At 40.1% G+C, this 12,244-nt stretch overlaps 1 protein-coding gene across 1 annotated transcript in view; it reads left to right on the top strand.

Moving 5' to 3' along the window:
- The window catches only part of hapln4 (hyaluronan and proteoglycan link protein 4), a 20,308-nt gene extending 8,560 nt beyond the window's left edge, over positions 1-11,748 (top strand). The window contains exons 6-7 of the mRNA XM_046050013.1: positions 8,110-8,296; positions 10,518-11,748. Of these exons, the coding sequence (XP_045905969.1) occupies positions 8,110-8,296; positions 10,518-10,909 (579 nt within the window). The 3' untranslated portion in view covers positions 10,910-11,748. The remainder of the gene's footprint in view (positions 1-8,109; positions 8,297-10,517) is intronic.
- Positions 11,749-12,244: the final 496 nt, after the last annotated feature.

Genomic DNA, 12,244 nt, shown 5'->3' with positions numbered 1-12,244 from the left:
TGTGTGTGTGTGTGTGTGTGTGTGCGTATATATGTATAATTATATAGACAGCGAAAGAGAGAGATAGATTGTTCTTGATCAGTCAATCATACATGTCTATTAGACTTTTTTTTGTAAATGTCTCCTTACTGTAATTGATGATGATGAAGATAACTGTTGTGATGTGGATAAGAATATGTGACCTGACAGACAGGAACATCAGCCTAAGGAGTGTTTCCCATGTTTACATTTCTAATTTTGTAATTTCTTCCGTTGTGCTATGCAGTGCTGTAAAACAGTCTTGTCTTTTTCTTTTCTGCATCACAATGACATGGTCTGTCAACAAATTATAGTACAAACACTAAAATCTAAAATGTATCCTGTTCAGTCCCTCGCAACGTATAACTTTGTGCTGTTGAAATAGATATGCCATATTGAAAAAGTGCAGCCTTGTGCATTTTCAATCATTGTCATCAAAACGTTAGCCATTGTTTACATCAGAAAACACTTACAGAGTACACTGTTATATTGATAACATGACTAAACATTTTGACTATCGTGTTCGTAAACAATGACACAAGGACTTGTCATTCTGGTGGCACTGACATGTTCAATGACATGAAGATTTGCTTTAGACTAAGGATTCTAAGCAAGTTATGGGCTTTTGCAGGTGATCCACTGTGTTGTGCTATTTGTTAGATATGTTTTGAGAAATGTACCAAAACCACTGAGAAAAACTGTAAAGTAAAGGAGGTCACCTCCACTTTTAAAACACTTCCCAATTTGAGGCATTTCTAAATGATTTTGCTCAGAGCAACTTTAATAAAGGTGAGGAAATACTTTAAAATGTCTGTCAAATATCCTCAGGCAGCAGCGTGTGTTTGGATCGTACAGAGGCCGTGTGTTTTTGGAGCAGGCAGGACCAGGTGACGCCTCTGTGATCATCCAAAATGTCACACTGGAGGACTACGGACGCTACGAGTGTGAAGTCACGAATGACATGGAAGACGATACAGGATTTGTCAACCTCGACCTAGAAGGTCAGGAATTAAAGATGCAACTTGAAGAGTTCTCGATTAGCTGTATAAAGTTCACATGAAATTGAAGTAAAATTCATACATTGTACAGCCTAATACTCAAGAGCAGGTCTGTTTCTGTCACCTGCAGGAGTAGTGTTTCCTTACTACCCCCGTGAGGGGCGCTATAAGCTCAACTACCACCAGGCGGAGGATGCCTGCAAACAGCAGGATGCCATTCTGGCTTCCCACCCTCAACTGCACAAGGTAGGATTACCCCTTTCCTGTGGTTCAAATGTCCGTCATGTTCAAGACAGATTAAGAGAACTTACAGATCACTATCAAGGATTTATTAGAGCTGTAGATCACACATTCCATAGCACTTTATATTTTGTTGTTGTACCAATGCACTTACTGGCTACAACCATAGACTGTATATAAAAATGGACGTAGCGTCCGTGACGTCACCTCAAAATTGTCGGAGCTGGCCGGCGCCATCTTGGCATCGCATCACCACGCGTCACTCCCGGATAACCAAAAATGGGTAAAGAGGCGGGTCGTAGGTGGAGCTGAGGTGACGTGTTGCTGAAACCACTCCCGCCTAGCTCGACGTGACCGAGTTAGCTCATGCTAAGGAGCTAATGCTACATGCTACTCTGCGGTGCTGTACGGTGGAGGTTGGAACCTGCTGCCGTGTTGTTACCAGTTTACCGACATTACCAGCTACAGTCAAGGTAAGACACTGGAAAAAATTCAAATAAATCCCATATCTGTTATTGACATTATACTTCACAAGGTTTTAAAAGCTTTTTAATATATAAATGTGGTAACGTTAACATTATTTTGCAACACTAAAGTTAGATTTTGTTGAGACCAACGTTAACAGTTAACTATGAATCAGTTAAGCAAATCAATTAACCCTTTTACACACTGTTGGTTATGAGTGGTTACGAATCGTTTATTTGGACGTCACCTCAGTATGTTAACTTACTTAAAATAAACGTAATAAGCTAGCGGTAGAGTCCTCAGTTACATGATGGAAGCTATATATATTGTAAAACGTTAGCCATGGCTGTTATCACGTTAATTACTTCCCCACACCGCTATTTTGAGTAACGTTGCTGCTGTCGGCAGGGCTGTGTGGGATTATTGTCTGGAATAGGACACTTGTGAGAGAAAGGTACTTTTTATATTTGTCACAAGATTCTTGTTGAGGTTCTGATGCCTCCACATCTGCTACAGTGCCTTGCGAAAGTATTCGGCCCCCTTGAACTTTTCGACCTTTTGCCACATTTCAGGCTTCAAACATAAAGATATAAAACTGTAATTTTTTGTGAAGAATCAACAACAAGTGGGACACAATCATGAAGTGGAACGAAATTTATTGGATATTTCAAACCTTTTTAACAAATACAAAACTGAAAAATTGGGCGTGCAGCAAACTCTCTCCAGAAGTTCAGTGAGGATCTCTGAATGATCCAATGTTGACCTAAATGACTAATGATGATAAATAGAATCCACCTGTGTGAAATCAAGTCTCCGTATAAATGCACCTGCTCTGCGATAGTCTCAGAGGTCCGTTTAAAGCGCAGAGAGCATCATGAAGAACAAGGAACACACCAGGCAGGTCCGAGATACTGTTGTGGAGATGTTTAAAGCCGGATTTGGATACAAAAAGATTTCCCAAGCTTTAAACATCCCAAGGAGCACTGTGCAAGGGATAATATTGAAATGGAAGGAGTATCAGACCACTGCAAATCTACGAAGACCCGGCCGTCCCTCTAAACTTTCAGCTCATACAAGGAGAAGACTGATCAGAGATGCAGCCAAGAGGCCCATGATCACTCTGGATGAACTGCAGAGATCTACAGCTGAGGTGGGAGACTCTGTCCATAGGACAACAATCAGTTGTATACTGCACAAATCTGGCCTTTATGGAAGAGTGGCAAGAAGAAAGCCATTTCTTAAAGATATCCATAAAAAGTCTCGTTTAAAGTTTGCCACAAGCCACCTGGGAGACACACCAAACATGTGGAAGAAAGTGCTCTGGTCAGATGAAACCAAAATCGAACTTTTTGGCAACAATGCAAAACGTTATGTTTGGCGTAAAGGCAACACAGCTCATCACCCTGAACACACCATCCCCACTGTCAAACATGGTGGTAGCAGCATCATGGTTTGGGCCTGCTTTTCTTCAGCAGAGACAGGGAAGATGGTTAAAATTGATGGGAAGATGGATGGAGCCAAATACAGGACCATTCTGGAAGAAAACCTGATGGAGTCTGCAAAAGACCTGAGACTGGGACGGAGATTTGTCTTCCAACAAGACAATGATCCAAAACATAAAGCAAAATCTACACTGGAATGGTTCACAAATAAACATATCCAGGTGTTAGAATGGCCAAGTCAAAGTCCAGACCTGAATCCAAATCGAGAATCTGTGGAAAGAACTGAAAACTGCTGTCCATCCAACCTCACTGAGCTCGAGTTGTTTTGCAAGGAGGAATGGGCAAAAGTCTCTCGATGTGCAAAACTGATAGAGACGTACCCCAAGCGACTTACAGCTGTAATCGCAGCAAAAGGTGGCGCTACAAAGTATTAACTTAAGGGGGCTGAATAATTTTGCACGCCCAATTTTTCAGTTTTTTATTTGTTAAAGTTTGAAATATCCAATAAATTTCGTTCCACTTCATGATTGTGTCCCACTTGTTATTGGTTCTTCACAAAATATTACAGTTTTATATCTTTATGTTTGAAGCCTGCAATGTGGCAAAAGGTCGAAAAGTTCAAGGGGGCCGAATACTTTCGCAAGGCACTGTACTTAAAGCTTAAACTTTGAGTATAAAATAACGCTGCTAGTCTTGGCTACTGGACATTTGACAGCTGATATAAAATTGTCTGTCTTAAAAGGACAACACAAAAACATTTAAAGAGTCTCCCTTGTTCCATTTTCTCCCAAGTATGTAACATAATAGTGCTGTCAACATTAAAACACTGAGGCATCTTTTAGAGGACCATCTCAAAAAATTTGAATACTGAGGAAAAGTTCATTGCGAGCATCAGAACCAGACTGAGAGATTAAAGGCTTCAGAAACCTTTGCAGGTGTTTTGAGTTAATTAGCTGATTAGAGCTCTTCTCCAGTTCTTTTCCACATTTCTGTATAATTTATAATACAGAAATGTATTTAGGCTATTCTCAAATGTTTATACATTTTGAGATAGTGGAGTTTTTATTTCCATGAGCTGTAAACAGTAATCATCAAGATGAAAGCAAAAAGGGTTTGAAATGCTTCACTTTGTGTAATGAATGTGGACTATTAAAGATTCACTTTTTGAATTAAATTACGTTAGAAAATTAACTTTACCACAATATTCTATTTATTAAAGAATCATCTGTACTTTATATTTTTTATCACCTGAAGAATTTATTACACATTTTCCTCCTAGAGTCACACTGTGGATCAGATGTCCCACCTGGTGCCAGAGAGCTGCAGAGACCTGGAAGCCTTGTTATTGTCGTGGAAGTCTGTATCTGTTGGCGTGGACTGATGTGGAAAGGCGTTCTCTTCTTCTGTTTACTTTGACTTTTAAATATTGTCCATATTTGTATCATAGATCCATTTAAAAAAAGATATGGTTTATGGTTCACTTGTAATAAATTCTATATACAGTATATTAGCACTCCCTGTCTTTACTACTTACTGAAAAGCTAATTATCACAGATAAAACATGAAACATTAAAGCTGAACTCTTGCTAAAGAACATCAGTCTAGTATAAGTTAAAAAGTGAAAATACTCCCAAACATGTTTCACATGAAATGTTGAAAAGTAATTATGCAGTGTTTTTCTGTGTGTGCAGGAGTATTTTTACTTTCTACCTTATACTTTAAGATAAATAAGGAGCCATACACCCAGTACCCACATACTGTATAACACAGCCTGAAGTTTCTGAAGACAGCCTTGTTTGCTGCTCTGATATAAGTCTAGTTTAAACACAGAATAATGTGTGCACATCCAAACCATCCTGTGGGTAAGTGCTGAAACAAAGAATGATCTGCACAGAGTAATTATGAATCCCACTAGGTGGTTTTTATTGTGACGTTGCAAACTCTGAGCTGACCGAATGCACATGTAATAAATAGGTGAGTCTATACAATGTAAACCACACGAGACCTTCTCAGAGGTTGCAATGACACCTCCTACAGGGCTTCAAAACTATTCAGTGTGCAGATAATTCTTTGTTTTTCCACAACAGAGTAACTTCTCAGTCAATGTCACATTTGTCTCTTAAAGAAATGTCAAAATAAAACAGTATATAACATCAACCTTTCATTTTTTACTTTCTACTAACATATATGTAAAATGTTAGCCTATAAATAACATCTTAATATTTTCATTTACATCTGTTAACTATAATATATTGTTAAGTTTAGATCACACTATTTAAAATTATAAAATGAACTGAATATGAAGAATGATTTTATTATGTATGAGTTTATTAGTCTGATACACTTTATAACAAAGTCTTCCTAATACAAAAGCAATAGTTTAATAAATTAAACTCTTGTCTTGCATTCATGAAAACATCAACATGTGCAATATACGGTTTGCTGCTGGACACTGTGCAATAACTATTCAAGTCAGATCTTATTGAACGTTTATTATAAGGATCTTATTTTATATTTCTTATTGAACTGTACTACCTTTTTTGGCAAATTCTAACCCACCAAACAAACTCAAGAGGCGGCTCACACACACCTAATTTTTTGCTTTAACTAAACCATTGCCCTAGTTACAGCGCAGCTACCTGTCTGCAGGCATAACGTGCATTATATGCTGACAATAAAGGTGGATGTAAATCTCTGGAGGTAGCCTACAACAGCTGCTCTGCCAAATTATGCATCCACCTCTTAAGCTCCTTATCAGAAACGTCGCTGATCAAACGCAGTTATCACCTCAGATTGTTTGCTGAATCTCAAGGAATGCTACATCTACTGAGTGTAATAACTTATTGATGACTCTAAATGGCCTTTAATATGTACTTTCAATCAATCATCCCCACTGATGAACCCCACAAACAATAGTATAACGTTATCGTTTTTAAACAGTAACGTTACACTTGGAGGTGCGTGGCTCTCCTTGGGAGAGACAGCTAGCTCAAATAGTGGCATCGGTGCTCCTCGGTTTGACAGTTTCAGGCAGAACTCCACAGCAGCTTCCCCCATGGCTCTCTACCTTTAAACCCTTCATGTCCATCAGGATCAGGTGCAGCCACTTATAATAGTAGCTGACTAGTATCTAACTGAACAGTGATTCCGTTACAGGATGTAGCTAAATATCACATCGCCCGTTAGTAAAAGTTACCGTTAGCTAACTGAGAGCTGAGCCTTTACTCACAACTTCACGCAGACGCCTTTTCTTCAAAGCATTATCACCTAATGTCTAAGACTAAGGTTAATCTAATAACGTTACATTTTGGCTTCTCCCTTCTTGCTGACTTGTCTTTGACTCATTAAAAGCTGCAGAACACACTAACTTACTTAACGTTACTTACACTAATGGCTAATTAGCGCAACGAGCTAACGTTAAGCTAACAAGCTATATGCCGACAGCGATACTTGTTAAATGTTAACACATAAATAAAATACAGGAATTTCTGTATTTAATTTCTGTAATATAACTCAATAAAGGAGAGGGAAAAAGCCAAAAAGCATACTACCACCTCTTTAAGAATATGCATATGACTAGAGCAGACATTTTACTTTAAAGGAGACCTATTAAACTGCTTTTCCAGTCTTATTATATATTATAATATATATATATATAGTCTATATTATTATATATTGTAGTTCTGTGACTCCTGTATGGCAGCTTTGCATGATGCAAAGTTAAAAAATATATTTTATTTTCTTATACTGACTCACTTCATTTCAGCCTCTGTGTGATACCAGCTGCAAATGCTCCAGTGTGTGTAACGCCTCCCCTCTCAAAGCCCACTGTCTTCTGATTGGCCAAGACCTGAAGCATGTTACCAGGCTGTTGTTGTTGCTGGGCAGAACAGGCAGACTAAACCGTTGCTGGGCTGTTGCTATGACCATATATGGAACACCAGCTGCTTCTGGCTCGGTATTACGTAGAATTGAGCTCTTAGTAGAAAAAGCAGTTCAAAACAGATGCTGTGTTCGAAACGGAAGGCAGTTGCCTCGCTGCCTCGATACCGTAATAGACAGCTGCCTCAGAAGGCATCACTTTCAAGTGAAGGCAGCTCTGTTTACATTAGTTTCGCACAGCCTTCTAGGGCAGCACTTACGGCAACGTGTGACGTTAGCACGCCGTTGTGCGTCTCTTCTGGTTGTCAGAAGAGACGCTAGCCTTAGCATAAGCTAACTAGCTATTGAAAAGCCAAACGGCTAACAGACGCCTCAGAAACCATACTGAACAAACTTGGTTGGTTACAGTCACGGGCTAATATGATAGTTTAGTGTTTAGTTCTCGCTAGATTTTCAAAAATCTAAGTGAGAAAACTACTAAAAACCTTTAAAAACGTATATTTGGATCGTTTGTCCGCCATCTTGACCAGTTTTCGAAAGCTCTGGCGGCCGCAGACGCGCTGCTTTATGGGTAATAGTCAGCATCAGGTCATCATTGATGCTGCCTTCAAAACTGGCCGTTACTGGGGCAGCTTGAAGGCATCTCAGGAGACAGGAAGAGATCGTTCGAGCAGTTTCGAACAGCACTCGATGCCTCGCTGACCTGTTACACACCTTCTGAGACAGAAGTTTAGCCCATTTTGAACACAGCCAGAGGTTCAGAACAGGAGGAAATCTGAATTTTTACTGAGAGGGATTTCTTTTAAATACTTTAACCTCATTTTTTGAATCTTTGGACATGTTTAACATGAACATCCAACATTGTAACATTATAGATAAGTCATAAAATGTGGAAAAGCATAATAGGTCTCCTTTAAGGTCCATCCTCCTATTAAAAAAAAAAGCCATATGCACTAAAGTTCAAAGTAACTGAGTTATGTCAGTAGAGATAAATTCTTCCTTCTCTCAATAATGTGTTTGATCATTCAGTATGACTCCCTAACCTACATTATCTCCCTCCACAGGCCTGGCTGGAAGGACTAGACTGGTGTAATGCTGGATGGCTGGAGGACGGCTCAGTCCAGTATCCTATCTCTCATCCCAGAGATGAGTGCGGCCGCAAAGACACCCCCGCTGGCGTTCGTAACTATGGCTACCGGCACAAGGAGGATGAGCGCTATGACGCTTTCTGCTTCACTTCCAAGCTCAATGGTGAGAAACACAGAGATGTAGGCTGCTGGTCATAGCTGTGTCCACATGCATGTCTGTATCTGCAGATCATAAACACTTTGTAGTCCACATGATCACACAGCTAAATGCAAACATCCAACAGAGTATTCAGCATCTGTGGCTCATGTGGCTTGGAAGAGAACAAGACACTGGCATAGCTGGATTGTTGTGGTACTGTATAGAAAGTGAAAATACTGTATCATGAGTTGGACCGTGGGGAAATCAGACCCGCTTCTCTGATCTCCGTCTGTGATCTAGCAGGCCTAAGGCCATTGGATATAGATCAGGCTGTGTTGATTCTCCCCTGCTTGGGCCACAGTGTCCTCTGGGTGCCAAGCATCGCCTTTCATCTCCCAGTTCTTTGATTTACATCACATTCCCACAGAGTCTGCCAGTGTCTCCGTCACACATGCCACCTCCAGGTTCAGCAACATGAAAGTTATCCGTAGTCTCTGAGCAGTCGAAACAAGTCTACATGTATATGGTATAATTAAAGGATTATTGTGGAAAGATACCATATTGCATAGTGTTTTAATAATCAGTTTTGAAACAATGAACACTAAAGGAATAGTTTATTTTAGAAAAAACACATATTTGCTTTCTTGCCAAGAGTTACATGAGAAGATTGATGGTGGTTAGCTTAAAGCAACTAAAAACAGGAAGAAACTCCTAGCCTGGCTCTGTAACAAAAGGTAATGATATCTGCCTACTAGCACCTCTAAATCTCACTAATTAACACATATCAGATCAATGAGTCTTCCAGTCTGGGAAAATAAACAATGTTTATGAAACTAGTTAAAAAAAAAAGTTCAAAACATGCTATATTAATTGTATCATGTTGCTAACCACTTTCTCTATTTTAAGGCACAAGCTGCTCTGTTTCGCTGTGTGATGAGATGTGGTTGATGGAGCAGCCTGTAGTGTACAGGCAGGTAGGGTTGGTGGTAGCTGGGAACATCAGAGTTGCTTACTATCTCAAAACACCTTGCCAGGCAAATTGTGTTTTTACTCCTCTTACCATTTCTGTACAGATTAAACAAATGAGATACAACCTATATTATGTAGTGAGCTTCAGGGATGCTGGAAGGCACATTTTGGGCCAGAGACAAGCTAACTGTTTCTTCCTGTTTCCAGTATTTATGCTAAGCTAAGATAGGTACCCTCACATTTACCCTACAGATATGAGAGTGGATTGGTCTCCTCATCTAACCCTCGGCAAGAATGTGAATATGTGTATTTCCAAAGTGTCTAACTACTCCTTTAAAACTCTGACCATATTAGTGGAAAATAGTGCACCACTGGTTAACAGGGCATTTAAAAAATTTAGTTTGGAAAAACATGACTTTAAGCATGCATGTGCCTCTTTGAAGTTTGAAAGAGAATTAAAAAATTCTCATGTACTCCAAAACTAAATAGATGTTGCCTCTTCATTTGAATCATAAACCAGTTTGGGATCATCTGAAATGTTAAAAAAAAGCAGTGCTTTTCCTTAGCTAGGAAAAAGGTAGCATGACAGAAGTCTTAAACGATTGCTCCCAGCTTCCCCTGTGTGTTAATTATTTTGGACAGTCTGTTGTGGGCAGGAGGTTTCAGCAGTCGTCGTGACCGATACTGTTGCTAAGTCCAGCTGGAAGGTATTTACTGAGTGTCCCCTGGGGAAATATGAGACAATATTCTGCCTCTCCAATAGCCAACAGTCACATAAACAAACATAAAATCAATAGCTGAGCCAATTGCAAAGCTGAGGTTGCAGACATGTTTTTCATGATAGCAGGAGAAACCACAAACCTCTTCATTCATGGTTAGGTTCCTTATGCTTGGCTGCCTTATGATTCACTTAAGTTCAAATAATTCATAAAACCAGGAGACCAATTTCTTAAATATTGCCAGGTGAAACGTCTCCCTAGAGGTGAGATGAAAGCAAAAATGGAAGCTTTTTAAGAGTAACTTTGAGTTAATGCTGTACGCTGACAGAGTATTGCCATTCGTTTTTTGAGCAGCTGCCCAGATGGTTGTTGGAATGATTTGATATTCTGAACACAGTCAGACAGAGATGCCAGGAAAACTGAGAATATCCATCTCATTCTCTGCCTCTTCTGCCTTTCCTTCTGCCATCCTGAACAATGCACTTGCTCTGTTTTCCTTCACCTTTTCACATGTTCTTACAATAAACATCCTCTCCTCTCCCTCTATGTCCCTTTAGGCAAAGTGTATTTCCTCAAACGCTTTAAGAAGGTGAACTATGTGGAGGCGATGAAAGCTTGCATCCGAGATGGCTCAGCAGTGGCCAAAGTGGGTCAGCTGTACGCTGCATGGAAGTTCCAGCTTCTGGACCGTTGTGAAGCCGGCTGGCTTGAGGATGGCAGCATCCGTTACCCCATAGTCAACCCCCGCTCACGCTGTGGAGGATCCCAGCCAGGTGTCCGACACCTGGGCTTCCCTGATAAAAAATTCCGTCTGTATGGGGTCTACTGTTTCCGCAAGAACAAGGATGAAACGGCAGGTGGTACTGAAACAACAAAAAGCCCTACAGATAGCTTGACAAGGGGGAAGAGCAGCAACAGCATCCCCATGAATACTACAAAAGTGATTTAAAGTGGACAGACTGAGAGCAAGAGGGAGATGCAATTTTAGATTTAACAGCAACAACTGTCGCCTAGCAGCCAGTCTCCATTCATCGCTTTTCAAGTAAAACACTCACCGACAAGATAAGCGAGGCTATGTAAAATTAAGGGTGACTTCTTTATTAGGGTGATTTTCCTTTTCATCTCCAGTCAGTCAATCATCTTAAGGCACAAGTGTGTTAGCTGTTGCGGGAAAACTGTAACATTAACATGATAGCAGCTTGCTCATCACTCAAACACTCATCAGATCAGAGAATCTGCCATGAACATCCTTGTTTACGTGTGTGTTGATCATATTTTGGCCCCCCGCTGAGCTCCGAGCTTGAGTGTGAGCCAGAATCCCAGTGCCACGGTGAAAACAACATTCATTAATCCCAGATGCCCTGTAAATTTAGATCGTACCAAGTGTAATTGCCTGTATCTGGGTGCCACGCCTGGTTAGCAACCCGCTGGCACAATGTGAGTCATTTTTCTCATTAACTAAGACCTGAAAATCTCATCATCAGAGCTGAACAGGCCAAGAAATAAATATTGCACTAGCTCTAAAATATTTGCACTTTAAATACATAGCCTTATTTTATGACAGCATCTTAGCTTAGACATAAGCGAGCATGTATTGCTTGGCTGAGAGTAGTGGCTGAGGCTGAATAAGCAGAAATACAAAGCTACAATAATTGCTATTTACCTCACATGCTGCACTTCTAAGCAACCTGGGCTTCCAATGCAATATAAATGTTACATGCAGCAACCTTTATTACAGAGTATGGTAGACACTATAGAATGTATGAATGTTCTTGGAAAAAAATAAAAGTCTTGAAATGGTTGATATGAACAACATGAGTTTGGGTTCAGTTTTTCTTTTCTATATCAGGAGATCTACAGATGGTTGCTCATTTAAAACCTGATTAAATGAGCAAAGAAATATAATGAATACACTTGCTTTCATACAGGGTACGAGGGGTCACTAAATGGTCTGATGAATTTAAAGCAATGGACATGGACTGCATTTATATGGCGCTTTTATCCAAAACATTTTACAGTTTGCCTCATTCAAACCCACTCTGCATCAGGGGATCGACCCACTGACCCTGAGCTTAATGGACAACGCACTCTACCTGCTGTGTATCATCCTGCAGTGTCTCTAAAAAGTGCATGTAGAGGGTACACAGCCATGTAAGGGTGTACAACAGTGGTGCTTTGAGCTAAATGCTCATATCAGCATACTAGCATGCTCACAACGACTATGCTAACATTCTGATGTTCAGCAGGTGCTTATCATGTTCACCATTGTAGTGTAGCCTGTTAG

This window comes from Micropterus dolomieu, linkage group LG05, assembly GCF_021292245.1.
Source record: "Micropterus dolomieu isolate WLL.071019.BEF.003 ecotype Adirondacks linkage group LG05, ASM2129224v1, whole genome shotgun sequence".
In the NCBI taxonomy this organism is placed as follows: Eukaryota; Metazoa; Chordata; class Actinopteri; order Centrarchiformes; family Centrarchidae; genus Micropterus; species Micropterus dolomieu.
This window is presented reverse-complemented; position numbering and strand designations above follow the sequence as displayed.